This window comes from Xenopus laevis, chromosome 3L (genome assembly GCF_017654675.1).
Source record: "Xenopus laevis strain J_2021 chromosome 3L, Xenopus_laevis_v10.1, whole genome shotgun sequence".
Lineage (NCBI taxonomy): Eukaryota > Metazoa > Chordata > Amphibia > Anura > Pipidae > Xenopus > Xenopus laevis.
In genome coordinates this window covers 66,091,941-66,111,251 of record NC_054375.1, presented here as the reverse complement: position 1 = coordinate 66,111,251, position 19,311 = coordinate 66,091,941, and the positions used below count along the sequence as shown (strand labels likewise).

Genomic DNA, 19,311 nt, shown 5'->3' with positions numbered 1-19,311 from the left:
AAAAAAGAAAAAAATTAAAAACCCGCACAAGGCCTCAACCATTACAATTATAACTTGCTCACAAAACACAAAAATACTTCTATTTTGTCTGCTCTTATAAAGTTATTTGCAACATTTTGCCATAAAAAAGCTTACATCTTTCTCCGACCGATGTGGAAATATCGAAGACTGGCTATAATACATATTCTCATCATGGTAGTCACTTTCGACACCGTCTACAAACTTCTTTCTTGAAGCACCAAACATGCTGTATGTCACCTAAAAAAATAAGATTGCACCAGTTAGGTTGTAACATTTTTTTAAATAAACTGACGTCACTGTATTAACTGTTTGAAAAAGCATAAAAAACACAAAAATTTAACTTCACCTTTGAGCAACCATATCAATTCTCTGAGATAATGTAAGCCTATATATACTGCATAGGCAACAACAGCATTATTTAGTACCAAAGGATATTCTGTACCGTTGCTTTAAATTGGATTGGAAACAATGGAAAGGTATTTTTATGTTCAGCTGTTTTAGCAGACCAGACAGTATAAATACAACCACTGGGACTGACTTGGATTCCCTGAGGAGGGCTACTCACTAACTGGCTGATCTATAAGTGTAATCAACATACAGAGTGCAAAGATTAAGGCGATCGTTAGTAAAAATTGCTATAAGAAATATATGGTTTAGGATTTATTATGGATTAATTTGGATGGGCAGTATATTTTTGTGCATGGATATTTTCTGATGATTGCTACAAGTGTGGGCTAGGCTTAAATATTAGTAGAAGAGGAAAAGTTTTGTGGCACTGGATTGTTTCTTTATTTCCTGTTGGGGTAAAACCACAAAAGCTGTGACTGACTGCACCTACATAAGGGATTGCCTGGAAGATCGCTTAAATTAGAAAAAATGGGGTTTAATAAACTGAATTGAGTGAAGATGTAGGACAGTATAGCTGCAAAAAAGATATCATCATAATGACTAAACTACATGGGAGATTTAGATCAGACTTTGGGGGTCAGATTTTATCTGAATGACAAAATATTGCCATGCGACAGCATGAGATTTGGTTGGATCCTACATTTATAATGTTTATAAGTCGTATCAGATAAGTCGGATGATGTGTTTTGTTCCTGCATCTATATCTGACAGTAAATGTATTTCAATAACAAACAAAAAGTTTTTCAGACACCACCAGATTATATTTTATATATACGCAGATTACAGCATGTCGGGACTGCAACACTTACATGTAGGTAATGTTACACATCAGCTTTTTCTATCAGTCCCTTTATATTTCGACCCACACAACAACATATTTCTTGAAAGATGACATTTTTGACCAAGCACCGTTCTACAACATCTCCCATAAAGTTTAACTGTAACCAACCTAGAAGTATTAAATGTTCCGATATAAAACAATTAACAGCAAAAAGTAACTGGCTCTTATAAATGCAAAAAAAACTTTCAGGCAAATTGGGAGGTCTACAGTTAACTGCACATACTGAGCATTAGGATATAAATTGGTATACTTAGGGTGGAAGTAAATGTGATTACAGTGTGAATCTGAAAGAATCTATTTTTGTGGAAAAGGGGGAATAAAAATATATCCCCTAACAATTATAAAATATCCACAAGTCCTAATCTCTAAGAAACAATTTGTTTAAAGGAGAAGGAAAGTCTTCTTGCACTTGGGGGTGCCAAATGTTAGGCACCCCCTAGTGCGTGTATTTACTTACCTAAAACCTGGGCCGGTGCTCCTATCAGCAGAAAACTGCGCCGGCCTGGGGTTCTTCCAGTGAGCACTAAGGAGCGATCCTCTTCCAGCTTCCATTTTCTTCGTGCAGCTGCGCATGCGCAGTAGAACAAAGAGCAGAACTTTAACTAAAAAGTCGGCAGTTTCAATCTACTGCACATGCATCTGCCCCCGGAAATTTGAAGAAAGAAGAAGCCGGAAGAGGTTTGCTCCGTGGTACTCACTGGAAGAACCCCAGGCCAGTGCATGGAGCACCGGCCCAAGGTTTCAGGTATGTCGATACAATCACTTGGGGGTGCCTAACATTTGGCACCCCCCAAGTGCAAGAATACTTTCCTTCTCCTTTAATGGCTGGCAAACCACAATCTGGGTACAGTATTCTACAAATGCATCAAATGTAAATGCATCCTAGATATGCTTCAAACTATGGCTGAATTACTGGTATTCTTGCTACCAACACTGGTTGTTTGTTATCATGTTCCTTTGGACATTGCACAATGCTTTGACATTTTTTTGGCATTGGAGCAGTACTCCGGCTGGGTACACATCCAACTCTCAAATGCATCAAGCAGCCTTGAACATAGATCAGATGAATACATAAAGGATTTATAAGACATAGTTAGAATTGTATACTCAAACATAAAACTAAAAATAAATCTCACTGCTAAATATGAATGAAACTTCTGAGCTTTTCATTTACTATTGTAGTGTTTTCGATGCTACTAGAAGCTTACCACCATTCAGGTATGAATTCAGGTATCTGTAAGCTATATGGAACCACATGCACTTATATAAAGTGCATTTAATCAATATAGCAATGTGAGTCTCAGCATCCCTTTACAGCAGAGCTGCACAAACTGTGGTGCTAGCCCCCTTTGGGGAACCTGGAGCAGTGTCTGGGTGGCTCAGCATAGGGTGACTATTGGGGAGAATGGCCATTTGCTCTCCTAGTTTCAACTGAAGGCCTAGCCTAATATTTAGTTAGAGTGAATATGTATGTGCTCTCCTAGAAATCATGGAACTGAAGCCAAATGACTGGTACACTGATGATGGGGGCCTTAGCCAAAGGTTGGACTTTCAAGAAACAATGAAAACTGTGAAAACAGCCAAGTAAACTATTGTTGCTTGCACTTTTTTGACAGAATTTACATTTTGGGGCAAATTTATTAAAAGTTGAATTGTATTTAACCTGAAAAAAATCAGATTTTAAAGGGTATTTTTCATTCAAAATTCAAATTTTCAGGTTAAAAATAAAGAACTCAAATTTTTCAGGGTTTAAAAAAAAAAAAAAGTATAATTTGAGTTTTTGTAAAAAAAAAAAATGCCTTTGAAGATTTTTAAGTGTGTTTAGGGTCATTGTCTTGTTGGAATATCCAACCCCAATATCCAACTTTGTGACTGATGCTTGAACATTATCCTGAAGATTTTGTTGATATTGGGTTGAATTCATCCGACCCTCAACTTTAACAAGGGCCCCAGTCCCTGAACTAGTCACACAGCCCACAGCATGATGGAACCTCCACCAAGTTTGACAATAGGTAGCAGATGTTTTTCTTGGAATGTGGTGTTCTTCTTCCACCATGCAAAGCGATTTTTGTTATGACCAAATAACTCAATTTATGTTCTTGCAGGTCTTTAGAGGTGATCTTTAGAGGTTGTCTGTAACCACTCACAATCCTCTGCCTATGCCTAGCCTGGGTTTTACAACAACTGTGCCTGTGGCCTTGCATTTCCCGATTTCATTCCTTACAGCTGAAACCATGATACTAAACAATCTTTGTTTTCAGATCTTTTGAGAGTTGCTTTGAGGATCACATGCTGTCACTCTTCAGAGGAGAGTCAAACAGAAGCACAACTTGCAATTGGCCATCTTAAATACCTTTTCTCATGATTGGACACATCTGCCTATGAATTTCAAGGCATGCATTCAAATATATATACGGTATACACACACACACAAACAAGGGAAATCTACAAAGATTAATACGGCAACCCCTAAATCTTTATTAAGTTATACTTCTAATGTAATGCTGTCCATCAGGATATCCCTTACTATATATACACATGGATACATTCTATCTACAACATTCACAATGTAATTTACTTGGTTATAGCAATACAAGTAAATTCTGCTCTATGAAATAGAAAGTCATACTGCATGCTCCCAATTATAACTCAAATGAACCCAATTGGATTATGAGCGCCTACTACCAATTCACCGTACATCTCTGTGCCAATAAATTAATTGAAGGGAAGGGGGTTCCTCTAAATACTGAAATACTGAAAGACTGAAATAACAACAGCGTTGCATCAATTTTAGTTTTGGCAGTGTGAACATCATTCTGCTGTAAGAGCATGCCAGTCTGCAGGCCTGTACTTAGTGATAAGACTGCCAAATTTTGTTTCCGATAAGCACATTTCAAGATAAGCCAGGATAGCAAAGCTTTCTCAACACATACAAAATTCTGAAACATCTGGATATTTACTTGGAGTCATGGGACAGGCTTCACATATTTAATTGGGGGAAGGTGGGTAAGGGATCATATCACGGTATGCCTGGGGTCCTAAACATATTTAAAAATGAACCACAGATCAGAAAGACTAATGGTAGCCTCATTTATTTAAGTAGAAAAAAAATCCACAATGTAACAAAATATTATAAAATTAAAAAAGTAATTGTCATTTGCCATTTGTAATGGTAAACTTTAATGCCACTTTAAAGGAACACTAACATCAAAAAATGAAATTGTTTTAAAGTAATAAAAATATAATACAGTGTTGCCCTGCACTTGTAAAACTGGTTTGTTTGATTCAGAAACACTACTATTGTTTATATAAATAAGCTGATGTGTAGCAATGGCGGCAGCCAATCAAAGGAGACAAGGCTCAGGTTACACAGCAGAAAAGCTCTGCAGAACATAATGGTGTTATCTGTTATCTACTATTTAACCTGTGCCATATAGCCTTTTTCAATTTCCTCTATTGCTATTCAGCAGCTTGTTAATATGAACTATAGTATCGATCGAGTTTTCAAGCACAAACCACCAAACCTCCCACCATTTCATGAAAATCATGAAGGGTATAAACATCTTCAAATGGTTCAAGGGACCTCTGCCATTGACTTCTACATGACCTCGACAGGTTTTAGCAGGAGTATTTTTCAAGTTTTTTGCAGCTTCGGGGCATAATAAATCTTGAAAAAGTCGAGTTTTTTTTATCCCAAAAAAATTAAAATTTTGGAATTTTGGGGGGGAAAAACCTCCACTAAGAGTCAAAAAGTAACATAGAACACAAGCCTCAACATAGAAGCTTTGGTGGAAGAATAATAAATAAAATTATGAATACCAACAGCATACTTACTATGTTAAATAAAAACATGGACCCCTCAAGCATGTAAATGCAACTAGTACATTAAAGAAATATATTAGTCAGTTTGGTGCAGAAGTAGTGCCAGTAAGTTTGAAATTTGGACAAAATATGCCCAACTAGCAAATCTGAACAATGGCTGACCTAGTTTTACTGGAAATCACATAACAGAAGGAAGACTTCCATGGTTACATGAAAACATATAGAAGTTTTAATAGATTTATATAAGAAGAGAGTTGCTTTTGACATTTAAGAGTTTTATTTTTTAAAGTAAGGCTGTAGATCCCCATGTAAAAAGGTTGTACAGTAATACTTTGCACCTACTCAGGCACTTATAACATTTTAAACAAATGGATGAAGATTACTGGGGTTCAAATTGTACTGTTCCACTGACCTGCGTCAGCCCACAAGCTATACAAAAGCAATCAGAAGTTTTGAAGCAACAAATTCAGCATTCCGTTTCAGGATTTGGCCATTTTCAGTAAGATTCTGAATCGGCCCAATCCCAAAATAGTGGATTTGGTGCATCCCTAGTCAGTTGAAGGTTAAAAGCGGACAGTTGCTTCCAGTTTCAAATGCCCCATGTTACATGGCCGTAAAGCTTAAAAGAAAACAATTGGATATTAACAAAATGTGTTTGCTTGCACTGCAGAAACTCCACAGATTCCACACAACTTTAAACTTGCTTCACACGTGTGACAAGTGATGTAAAGATCCTTATTTATGCATAATGCAGTAAGATTAGGACTTGCTTGCAAAATTATCAGTATTGTGCATCACTTTGGGACTAATCATGCAAAATAAAGAGTAACCATGCAGCATCTGATGATTGTGAATCTCCCAACAGCACTCTGTACTAACAGCAAAGTTCCACAATGTGATACATTTTACTGAAAACCCTGAAGAGATGTATGCTGGGATTTCAACAAAAATAACAAATATCTACAAACAACACTTAGTGTAGAGTAGGGATGTGTGGATCAAACCAATACCTGCAGGTTCGGGACGACTTCTGCACAATGTTTGCGACCTTACTGTGCCGGCTTGTGCTTCTGGCAGCCGCCATTTAGAGATGTCCCTGCCCCCAAGTCATGTTGGTCAGGTGCGGGTCTATTAATAGTGCTGGTAGAGTTTGGGTCGGTTGACTTTTTGTCGACCCATACATCACTAGTACAGAGTGCAGTTTGTAGATATTTATTGTCATATATTTGGATCTTGAGGCAGTGAGCCACCAATACTATCCACCCATACACTGATTAAGTTGATGCAAAGAGTAGACTTTACTATTTCCAGTATAGTACCTAAGCAAAGCAAATAAATGCCTTCTCTTCTAAAAAGTCAAAAGATTACAAAATAAATAAATAAATGAAATCTGCTTAAGCTATTAACTGCTTTGCCCTTCACATGACATGAGTTTAATCCAGTGCGGACATGCCGTTAGTTGATGCAATTAAATCATAGATTTTTAGTTTCCACTAAAAATCCTCGGCCAAAAATAGTCCTGTAAAATTATGCTAAATAGATTAAACAAACATTACCAAAGAAAACGGTTTTATGTGTTGATCAATTTTTCTGTTACACAGACAAAAACTTTTTTCAAATGGATGCCTAGATATCAATGGTATATGCCAGGTCAACATTCAGAGTATAGATATAAAAAATGACCAGCAAGAGATAGGAGTGAGTGATTTTTTTTAAATACACATATGCTCACAAATACATACATATTTTAGTTGGCACCAGGGCCTTTTACCTTAAATTACTGGTAAATCAGTGCAGATCTTAACTTAAAGGGATACTGTCATGGGAAAAAAAAATTTTTCAAAATGAACCAGTTAATAGTGCTGCTCCAGCAGAATTCTGCACTGAAATCCATTTCTCAAAAGAGCAAACAGATTTTTTTTATATTCAATTTTGAAATCTGACATGGGGCTAGATATATTGTCAATTTCCCAGCTGCCCCAAGTCATGTGACTTGTGTTCTGATAAACTTCAATCACTCTTTACTGCAAGTCGGAGTGATATCTACCCCTCCCTTTCCCCCCCCCCCAGCAGCCAAACAAAAGAACAATGGGAAAGTAACCAGATAACAGCTCCCTAACACAAGATAACAGCTGCCTGGTAGATCTAAGAACAGCACTCAATAGTAAAAACCCATGTCCCACTGAGACACATTCAGTTACATTGAGAAGGAATAACAGCAGCCTGCCAGAAAGCATTTCTCTCCTAAAGAGCAGACACAACTCACATGACCAGGGGCAGCTGGGAAATTGAGAAAATGTCTAGCCCCATGTCAGATTTCAAAATTGAATATAAAAAAAATCTGTCCCTTTAATATACCTAACCATATGTACATACACAGTATAGTTATGGAATCTGTTTTCTGGAAACACATTATCCAGAAAGCACTGAATTATGGCAAGACCATATCCCACAAATCTACTTTAATTTTCAGGTTAAAAAGAAATTTGAAAAATGTGAGTTTTTTAAAAAAAAGTATTATAAAAACGTATTAAAATACACAACTTATTAAAACCCAAACCTGGAAATTACTCGAATCCAAAAATACACCATCTCAAATAGGTCATGTAGACGTCAATGGCAGAGGTCCCTTGAACTATATGAAGATGTTATTAGCCTTCATGACATTCAAGTTTTTTGGGTGGCTTTCGCCGGAAAACTCATTAATTTGAGTGATTAGAGGGGTTTTTTTTGCCAAAAACTCGATTAAATCGAGTTTTTGGGCCGTTAACCACAAATTCACTTATTCGAGTTATTTTCCATTCAAGTTTTTTTTCTTAAATTAGAGACGATTCTAGTTTTGAGTTCATTCAAGGTATAAATAGAAAACCTCACAAAGCTCTAAAATTCGACCTTTGATAAATAACGTTGCTAAAATTCCAGAAACAACTGCCCATAAATAAGATTGCAATTGCCTGAAAAAGCTTAAGATACACAGCACCATGTTCTACTACCCATAACAGGTTACTTCTAAACATGGCTGCCTGATGTTAAAGTAGAATTTAATTTTGAGATTTATTTATAAATCTAATCCAGCAAAATATTGAACCCCCTTGTCACTTAGCTCCAGATGCCCTATAAAAGAAACTGTAGCCAGGCCTAAAAAGTTACATTTCAAATTGTGTATCACAGCGTACACTGCCCAGAAGTAACTATCACTTACTCTGACAAAAGACACATTTTCAAATTTGATGGCTAAGCTTTTTATGTACAGGAATGGAACTGGTTATCCAGAATGCTTGGAACCTGGGGTTTTCCAGATAATGGATCTTATCGTAATCTGGATCTTCATTCTAGAACATGCTAGAAAATCTTTAAACATTACATAAACCAAAAAGCTGGTTTTATTCCAATAAGTATTAATTTCCTAGTTTGTATTAAGAACAACATTCTGTTTTATTATTACAGAGAAAAAGGCAGACAGCATTTCCATAATTTCAGCTTTCTGGAAAACGAGTTTTCAGATAAAGTATCCCATACCTGTTTAATACCAAACTACAACTTTACTTCACATTGCAGTTGCTCTGTTTGTGTGCATTCTTTAGAATATTCAAACATATGTATTGAAAATGTTTTACAACTTTGCAGAACTTAAAAGATATTTGCAAAGGATATACTGGTTTAGCAGACTTAGTGGAAACATTCTTTTGTATTATTCATGTTATGGTCTCCCCTGGGAAATTAATGTACATAGGTAGGTGCAACACTGAAAACATTGCAGTATCCCATAACAACTAATCATTGTTATACAGCACCATGGGGTGCAAAGGCGATTACAAAATTACCAAAAGACAACAGAAAAAAAACTGTTTGATGAATAAACCAAAAAATAAAGTGAGTGAAAAGTAAGCAAAGATGTGTGTACTTGTCCATGCACAATGCTGCTATTGTGTACTTTGATTTTTAACAGTCAAATATCAGAAGTCACACACAAAATACTTTTCTGTGCAATGCATGTATCACAAACACTTAAATGTATACTGCCTCTGATTTTATTAAGCTTGAAAACAATATGAATGCATCGTCTGTAACATGAATTCAAAAACACACAAAGGAGCTGCATCAGTCCATGCCTTCAAAGTTGTCAACAGCAGATCCTTCCTGTGTTTTGTTCAGCCATCTTGCATGCCATTGTCACTACACTCTGGACTGCCATTGAGAAGTTAAGCTTAGGGGTTGTCGGAATTATAAATAGAAGAGTGAAGTTACAGCTGACAAGCTGATGCTAAAGGCGTAATTATTTATTTAGGCAGATAAAGAACATGCAAGTTTCTATGCTCCAATGTTGTGCAAATCTGAATTACTAAACAGCCGAGTTGTGAATTTTCTGTTGCATATATATGGTTTATTGTGTGGAGGTGATTAAGCTTAGGTAGCTAGTAGCATGAAGATGGGGAGCTACTAGATCAATTTTTTAAGCAAGAGAGATCAGACAGTATTCACCTTAAGGCTTATATCCAACCCCTTGGAATGGTGCAAGCTCATAGGGTTTCATGATAATACAAACACGAAACAAAATGCAACATTCCCTTCCTAGCAGCCTTGCACACTGTACAATGAAGCTAGATGATTAATAACAGATCTTGTACGTTAAACCATGTACAATTCAGTTACGCAGTTTGTTTACCATGTTTTAAACAGGAAATATATAGTATTAAACTACATTAGGAATGATCTTTGATCCAGAAAACAAGGTAATCCCAGGGCAACATCTTCGGTTCTCTGGTCTCTTAAAAAGTTCTCTTAACATAGCAAAACAAGCTTGACAAAACAGTACACGGGTGCAGTAAGCAGGTTCAGAGAAGTAGCTTCTCTAAGATGACATGAAGGTGCAGCTACAAATCTCACATTTGAATCAAGTTTATTGCAGGCTGGAAATTAGCAGTTACAGTTCCTGAAATTTGTATTTCTTTCATAAAAAAAAAGCAGGAAATCTAAAGGCCATGCATATTTGTGATGCTATTCACCCATACAAACAGCTAAAATGTTCTAATATTTTACTGTAAAATAAGGATTGTGTGGTAACCTATTGTTTCAGTTAATATCAAAACAAAACCACAAGTTGATTAAAAATACAACCCATTCAGATCTCCGGCATTGATGCTTAGTGTTTAATGGAGATGTAAACTTTCCAGTTGCTTGAAGGAGTAAAAAAGGTCTAATCCATGGATGTTAGGGCACCCCCAAGGATTGTAATGACTTACCCGATAACCAGAGCCAGTGCTCCTGTTAGCAGAAAAATGCACTGGCCTGGGTTACTCAAAGTCTAGCATTTAACTTTACTGTGCAAAGGAAAGCAAGGGAAGAGGATCGCTCGCTTGCAAAAACCCAGGCAGTTTTCTAACACCGACCCTGGATATCAGGTAAGTCAATCATAATGCAAAGAAATAGCAGCCCCCATGGGACTGGACATTTCCTTCAGAGCTGTGGAGTCGTATCTGGAGTCGGAGTCGCCAAAAATGTAACAACTCCTAATTACAAGCACTGAAAACAAATCAGATGTAAGAGCTTCTGTGACAGAGGATATGGCAGAAACAATCCTTGTTATAAAGCTGGCCATAGATTTAAAGATCTTTAAAAGATCTTTTCGTTATTGTGAGACCACGATTATATCGAAACGATTGTTTAAATGTACGATTTGTCCATCAACTAAAAAGACCATTCAGGCGATATTGCTAGGAAAACCGAGGGTAGCTGCCTGCTTGGCCCTGCAAACATAAATAGATTGCACTGGGGCCGATCGGTCGTTCACCAACGAAAGATCTTTGGGTCTATGGGGACCTTAACAACAATACTTTAGTTAATTTTGGACAGCTATATGCCAGGTTCAATTAACATTTAATTTGTTTTAGGTTTTCCAATTATTTTCCAACATGGAAAATATATTAGTATATTAAAGGAACAGTAACACCAAAAATTAAAGTGTGTTAATGTAATTAACATATAATATACTGTTAGCATGCACTGGTAAAAGTGGTGCATTTACTTCAGCAAGACTTCTATAGCTTATCTAAACAAGCTGCTGCGTAGCTATGGGGGAGCTCTAGAACAGGAAAAGATCGGCACACAGGCATTCAAGTTGCAGGATATACCTGCTCGTTTATTGTGCGGAATGCAATGTTTCGGGGTCACGCCCCACAAAGGAGAGCTTATGTGAGGCTGCCAGAGCCTCTAAGACTGTGCACCAGGCTGATCTGTATAAGGGTGTGCTCCTGTTCTACCTACTTTGGTAGCTATGGGGGAGGCCATTCAAGCTGGAAAAAAGTGGAAAAGGTGCAGGTTACATAGCAGATAACTAAAATACCATTGTATTGGGCAGGGCTTGTCTGTTATGTAATCTTTGCTTTTATCCTTTTTTCCAGCTTGAATGTCTTTCCCAATGGCTACACAGCAGCTTGTTTATATAAACTACAGTAGTCTTTCTGAAGCAAACACACAGCTTTTATCAGTGCAGAGCAACAGTACATTATATTTTAATTACTTTGACACATTTCCAGTATTTGGTGTCAGAGGTACCATAAACAATATATACAGGATGCACACCTAAGATTTAGTGTATTTAGCTTGCTTAATGTCATTCCAGAGTCTCTCTCCCACCACTTTTCCCTGGCAGGCAGCCATGATGAAGTCTCTCTACCTGGCATGAGCTTACAATTTAAAAAAAAAAAATGCTACACATGCTCTCTGCCGGCATGGTCTTTCAGGCATGCTCAGTAAGGATCTTTAGGATAATTTAAAAAAGTATAAAAAAAATAATAATAATAATAATAATGAAGACCAATTGAAAAATTGCTAGAATTTGCCTTTCTATAGCACACTAGAAGTTAACTTCAATGAGAACCACCTCTTTAAGAATTAGGATTAGGGTGACTGATAAATGCAAGGTGACAGAGTATGGAGCTGACATCATACATACAGTACTCATGAAACAGAACTGAAGTATTGGAAGGGGCATGAGGGTCAGGTACACGCACCTGGATAATTGAGACCTACTTTTCACTAAGTTAAATGTTATTAAGCTATATTACTATACATTGAAAAAAAGGTTGTCGTTTTCTGTTGCTTCTGAAGCCTGTGGTGCAAATATTTATGTGAATGGAAAGCTCTGTGGCCTGCAAGATCTGAAGTCATATTTTCCTGTAAACTCTCTGCTGCAGTTTAGCAATGCACTACAGAATATCTTGAATAGTGCCCTTGTTAATAATGAGCCATGCAAGGAGCACTTCCTGCACAATGCAAACAACTCATCATTTTTCTTGTACATTACACGGAGTGATGCTAGTTCAGTGAACACTGCAAGTTTTTGAAGGAAACAAAAATGAAAGACTTTTTTGTTAGAATACTTCAAACATGGAAAAACAAGACACACTGTAGTAAAACAGATTAAAGAGAGTCAGTTAAATGTTATGGGTCACCGTAGCCATTTGCCTCAAAATCCCAAACTGTGGAGTTACAATCCCAGGGTAGTCCAAAGCAAAAGAGCTGGAACACAAAGAGTGTCTAATTGCAAAGAGTTTGTAAACTTGTAACTAAGGCAGCGGTTCACAACCTATGGGTGGCGACCCCTTTGGGGGGTCGAATGACCCTTTCACAGGGGTCACCTAAGACAGATTAGGGGTTCCCGTTTCCCCCAGTTACCTGCACCTTCCAGTTTCCCCCAGTTACCTGCACCTTCCAGTTTCCCCCAGTTACCTGCACCTTCTAGTTACACCCAGTTACCTGCACCTTCCAGTTTCCCCCAGTTACCTGCACCTTCCAGTTTCCCCCAGTTACCTGCACCATCCAGCCAGGCCTTTAGCTATGATAGGGCAGGGAGTCCCCAATTCTACTAACAACTCATACCCACAGTTATACAGAAGCTACAGAAGTAGCAACGAAAATAATTTTATCGTTGGGGTTCACCACAACATGAGGAACTGTATTAAAGGGTTGCGGCATTAGGAAGGTTTAGAACCACTGAACTAAGGGAATAAAAATAATAAAAGTCAGAGTAAGTACACATTACTGATCCCCACTGTAATTCTGCTCAAATAGAACCCCTTAGACCAGGGGTAGGCAACCTGAGGCTCCGGAGCCTTATGCGGCTCTTCATCCTGCGGCTTAGTCTTGCAGCTTTGCCAGGTCGGCTATACAGCCCTCGCACCTGCTGGCAGCTGCTTGAGTGTGTGACCGGGGTAAGTTAATGGTTAGCTTACCGCAGTCGCACATCCAGGAAGCCGCCAGCAGGTGCAAGGGCTGTATAGACGTCCCAGGAGCGACAGGGAAGACCGAACAGAATTTACATTTAATAGGGCTATTCAGTGTTTAATTTATTTCAAAGTAGGACTACATATACACACTGCACTTCTGTTTGTTGTATTCTGTTGTTGCAACAATTACAATTGAAAAAAGGTTAAAACTTTTAAAAGTTTATAATCTGTTTTATGGCTCCAGACTATTTTTCTTTAGGGGAAGAGGGGGCAAAATAGCTCTTTTGATAGTAAAGGTTGCTGACCCCTGCCTTAAGGTGGCCATACACGGGCCGATAAAAGCTGCCGACAGTCCGTGTCGGCATCTTATTGGCCCGTGTATGGGGCCTCACTGATCGAGATCTGGCCGAAAGTCGGGCAGATCTCGATCGGATGGGACAAAAAATCCTGCCGGATCGCGGCCGCATCTGTTCGTTGATGCGGTCCCGCGATCCGACCGCCCGTTAGGCATCGTTAGGATCCGATCGTTGGGCCCTAGGGCCCACAATCAGATCAGCCCGATATTGCCCACCTCAAGGTGGGCATATCGGAGGGAGATCCGCTCGTTTGGCGACATCGCCAAACGAGCGGATCTCTCCATGCACGGCCACCTTTAGACTAATTCCAAAAAGATTCACTGGCACTCAAGGGCTGGTGCAAGCAGGGACAAGCCATTGCGTGTTTATTTACAGATAAGGCAATGTTTCAGGGTCAAGTATATGCTTGACAAAGGGGTATAACCCCCAAAACTTTGCCTTATCTGCAAATAAACACGCATGGGCTTGTCGCTGCTTGCACCAGCCTTTCAGTGCTAGTGAATCTTTCTGGAATTGTCCTACTTGGAAGGTGTCGATCCCTCCGTCACCAGGCATCCATCATAGAAGGCCAGGGTGTGAGAGTGGTGCCTTTTATCACCTTAGACTAATGCTAGACGTGTAGGGGCATGTGACAGCTTTTGGTTCAGAAATGCATACTCACACGCTTTAGAGCAGATATCCACTGCATGCGCATGGGCCTACGAGTGGTTTGGGGTGCTTACAATATCAATGTTATCAGTTTATGAGATCTCTAAATAATCATGGGAGGAAATTCACGAAAGGGTGTATTTTCTATAGCGACCGCTTTGCCACAATCCGTGCCACTTCGCCAGGTGCTAATATGAAAATTTGGGTCTCAGCAGTCAAATGCTGGCGAATTTTCGCTAGCATTATTTCAGCTGGGTGAGCATTTCATAAGGAATTCTGACTACCGATCATTTCTGCCTAGAGAAACTTCACTAGCACTCTTGCACTTAGGTTAATTTGAATAGGGCATGTATATTAAAGTCTATGGACGTCTTTATTAGAGATGTTGGTGCAAATTCTTTAAGTGGCCACTTTTTATTACTAATGTCGATGAATAAAGACAGAAGAGATCCTCTAATGCCCTACACATGAGCCCATCCTTTTGAGGAAGGCTGAATGGGGGTCATACGTAATGATATGAAAAAGTCTTTATTAAGGCATGAGGCCTTTTGGATCTGGCAACTCAAAACGCCATTTCCAAAAGGTCTTAATGAAACTTTTAGTTTAGCTTGTTTTTTGTAAATATGAATTTGTAATAATGTTTAATACTGACTGATCTCTGCCCCTTCTTTTTTCCTTTCTCTACAGATGAGAAATACCAGGGGGATACCAAAAGAATAGTAATAGTAGTAATAACTCAAAAGGTAGTGAACAATATTTTTCTACTATATGTATTTCAACTGTATGCTATGCTAGAAGCAAATTGTTACCTGTGTGATCTAGTATTTTTGACTCTGGATTCTGGATTTTTTGACATGTTGGATTTATAAACTATTTATGTGGGACTTGGTATTTATGAATGGACTTTTTCTATTGAGAATCATTTGTTCTATTGAGTGTTTTAATTGAGAAATGTGCCCACATGTGAACATGGAATTATGGGGGAAGAGGCTGGGTTATGCCTATAAAGGTGTGTCACATTTGAGATTGCATCCTGATGAAGGGATGGTGTACCCCCCCAAACATTGATGTTGGTGGTGATATAAAATAAAGAAAGGGGCACTTCCCCCTACTGCACAAAACTGTGTGTGTGCGGATCCGTAAACAAAAGTTGCTGTTAAATTACACTAGAGCACGCAGCAGTTTTAAAACAAAGGTGGCAATGATATGACAATATCCCAGTACTGGGAATGACCAGCCCATACACTTAGAACACTGAATGAAGTGTGTCAAGTATCTATTTATGCAGGAGTGTCACTTGTGGGTGCTGGTGGCAACTGCTGTTATTCTAGGATGCCTTCCCAGGTGTCTGAGTTAACTGAAATGTTTTTATTTAATAAACCATTCATTAAAAAAGCAAAAAGCTAAGTTCCTTCTACCTTGAACATGTTTTATATAGCTGGTCAACTACTACATAAAGCAGTGATATGCAGATTTTTAAGTCAGACTAAAATAGGTTCCCTCCCATCTTCTCTAGCTCACCTTCAAATAGCCTCATGAAGACAGCAGATCAGCCTGTGTGCCATTAGCCTAAAAGTAACAGTGGTCTGCTGCTGGTCAGTGTAACTCAACCTAAAACTAACTAGAATCACATCAGTCCAAATCTGCCCGACCTTTGGGAATCGGGCCAAACCGTGCATCAAATCTGGCCACAACATAAAATCAGATCATTTCATGTCCTTTTTTTTCTTTTTTACAAGGCCACACCAACTTCTGGCATTAATTAAAGCACAGGGTGAAATGAAAGACTTTTGCATGGAACTTACATCACATGAAAGTCTCTTTACTCTGTTACACTGTATATATAAATGAGGGGCTCATTCACAAACACTGGGCAAATTTGCACCTAGGCAGTAACCCTTGGTAACTAATAAGATAATTGCTTTCACTGGTCAACTGGTTGCTATGGCTTGCTGCCCAGGTACAAATTTGCACAGAGTTTATAAATGAGCCCCAGAGACTGCAACTATGCTGCAGTCAGATGGACAACTGCCACCACAATTAATACTAGCGTGGGGGTGGGGGAAACAGCAATAAAGGCTGACTGGGGAATACTGGAGATACACTGGGTAACCAAATAACTTGTATAACCACAGCAGAATTGTTGAGCAAGTTTATAAGAAAGCTTTTGGCTGTACAGAATTCAGATTATGACATCCTATGCAAAACTCAATCTGCTAGCTCAGTCTGTAACATGACAATATAAACTTGGGGAAAATTAAATCAACAAAAAAATATATTCCATTTGACCAATGCCATTAAAAACTAAGGTACAGTGAATCTTCAATACTTTGTCACAAAATACCATGTACGGAATACAAATATCATTATAGCTGGCCATGAAGGAAGAAAATGTAGCTAGTGTGAGCAGGCCCAGAAGCTTCACATCAGTCTATTTCTTGCAATTAAGTTGTCAAAAACACTCCACAGTTGTTACTGTAAACAACCCTTAACTTGAAATATAAAGTCGGCGCTTACTCTGGTTCCCAGATCATAGCAGTGCTCAAACTGGATAACTTCTGTGCCAAAGCAGGTAGAGAATACTCTCTGGACTTATTCACACAACATACAGTACTTGTTCTGAGTCTAATCCAAACCAACTGGAACAAACACATAGACAAGTTCTATAAGCCTCTATAAGCCTAGGTCAGACAAAAGTGAATGTGATTCTGTTCTGCTGTAAACTGATCAAAAGGTGTGTTCAACTTGCATTGTAATTTTTTAAAAGCCTATACAACGAATAAAGCCTTTACACTTACTAGAAATTAAAAAAAAAAATTCAAATTATTCCTGTGTAACTTAGGTCCAAAAGTCTTCCTAAACACAGATTTTTTTTTGCAGGTATGGGAACTGTTATCCAAAACGTTGGGGAACAGTGGTTTTCCAGATAAGGGTCTTTCCGTAATTTGAATCGCCATATCTTAAGTCTGCTAAAAATCATTTTAATATTAATTAAACCTAATAGAATTGTTTTGCCTCCAATAAGGATTCATAACATCTTAGTTGGGATCAAGTCCAAGGTACTGAATTATTAAAACAGAGAAAAAGGAAATCATTTTTGAGTTTTTTTAATTATTTGATTAAAATGGGAGATGTGGCCTTTCTGTAATTCGGAGCTTTCTGGATAACGGTTTTCCAGATAACGGTTGCCATACCTGTTCTTTTTTTAAAAAAAATTTGCTTTTGAAAGGATGCCATGGAATAAAAAAATGTCGGGACACTTCACACACACACACAGTCAGTCTGAAAATCACACAAACTTGCACTTCGTACAACTTTATATTTGTGTCTATGGCCAGCTTTATTTTTTCTAGCAGTAGGTACAAAATATGTACTGTACCATCATTATTTAAAGGATAACTATTGTAATAGTACAATGAAGAATATAAAGCACGCCACTGAAAAATGCATACCGATGTTATGTAATAGGAGGCCTAAATAACTATATGTATGTATACATTACCCCGCATAATCACAAATGAATATATGAAAAAAATACTGTGTGTTATCTTTACCTGCAAACAACTTTGACAACAAATAAGTTTCCTAATATAAGATGCATTCAAATTCAAGTTTACGGTCATTCTTTCTGTACTGAGCAGAACAGGACACAGGGTTAGTGTCGTTGCACAACAAAAATAGGGCAAGCTGTGGCACAGGACAACTACCAGCAATATGTTTCAGGATTCCTCTCTGTACTGGCTGACACTACAGGTAGTAAGAAAGCAGTAGTACAGCAGCAAAGCAGAGATCTGTAGCCAGATGGGGCTCCAGAAGATGTCAGTGCAAGGCTACTGGGAGATGCACCGATGTGGAACACAACATCACCTACATCCCTGAAGTTTTACACTTGAACCTGGAAGTGATAGAAAAGCTGCAATTATTTCATAACACCCCCCCCCCCCCAATTTGCAGCTCGTTTATTGCTTGCTCCTCCCTGTGATTGCTCTGATACTTTGCCAATTATTACAGGTTAATCCTTGTGCCGATGGAAGGTGCACATTTATGTCCTCCCTCCCCCAGCTGCTCTTTGACTACAACCCTCCGTCAGGCTCCGGAATACTGATGGGATTTGTAGTTCAAAAAGCAGGTGAAGGGTTAACATTCCTGATTGTTCCGAGGCCTTCCCATTCCCAATCTGGCGGCCCAAGGCCCAGCAGTTGCAGCGGCCTTACTACTCTCCCCGGCCTTCTCTTCCTCCTTATTATGCAGGGCCCCGCGTCTTCTCTCATTAGCCTATTCGCCCAGCTCTTCCCCGCGCGAACGAAAAGCCGTGTGCAATTCTTCCGCTGTCTAATACAGAGCGCAGCCTACACTGGCCTGAGCGCAGACAAAAGCCGCCTGGGCCTCCCTCGGGCTCCCCCTCCTTCCGTAGCGCTCTTCTCCCCGGCCTTCTGGCCCTGCTGCCGTAATAAGCAGCGAGCGCGTTTAGCTTGGCTGGGGAAATAAGGGCATGACGGGAGTAGGGCAAATAAAACCACTTACCGCATGAATTTTCTTGTCTCGCAGAAGCAAGATGGCTGTGTATCCAACACGGAGGATGCTGGGTGGGTGACCTTTCCCCTTTGACCCTCCGCCGTGACCCCCCTCTTTCCTTCTCCCTCCCTCCCTAACAACGGCAGCTGGTAACCAGGAAGCGGTGCGGAGCCGGGGCCTAGCGAATTGTGAAGGGGGGGTTTGCGGCCTCCTCTTCCTCCCGGGTTCTGTCCCTCCTCTCCGGTGCTCGACTGTGGGATTCCCCCTCCCCTCTGAGTCTGTGCGGGAGGAGGAGGATTGGGAAGGGGAGTTGGCGGCTTTTACTCACATCTCAGCCCAGGGAGCAGGAAAATGGAGCCCTGCACTGTCTGTTACTCACTCAAAACTGTGTTTTATTGAATAAAAAAAGCATTAATATCGCCATTCAGTTAATGAATTTGACAGGATTAATGTAGCTTCGTATACTGACATG

The 19,311-nt window shown here is 39.1% G+C and overlaps 1 protein-coding gene across 1 annotated transcript in view; it reads right to left on the bottom strand.

Moving 5' to 3' along the window:
* cnot2.L (CCR4-NOT transcription complex subunit 2 L homeolog) overlaps nucleotides 1–19,110 on the bottom strand; it is a 41,643-nt gene extending 22,533 nt beyond the window's left edge. Inside the window, exons 1-2 of the mRNA XM_041586351.1 lie at nucleotides 18,849–19,110; nucleotides 136–258 (exon numbers count right to left, since the gene is read on the bottom strand). Coding sequence (XP_041442285.1) covers nucleotides 136–246 — 111 coding nt within the window. The 5' untranslated portion in view covers nucleotides 247–258; nucleotides 18,849–19,110. The remainder of the gene's footprint in view (nucleotides 1–135; nucleotides 259–18,848) is intronic.
* Nucleotides 19,111–19,311: the final 201 nt, after the last annotated feature.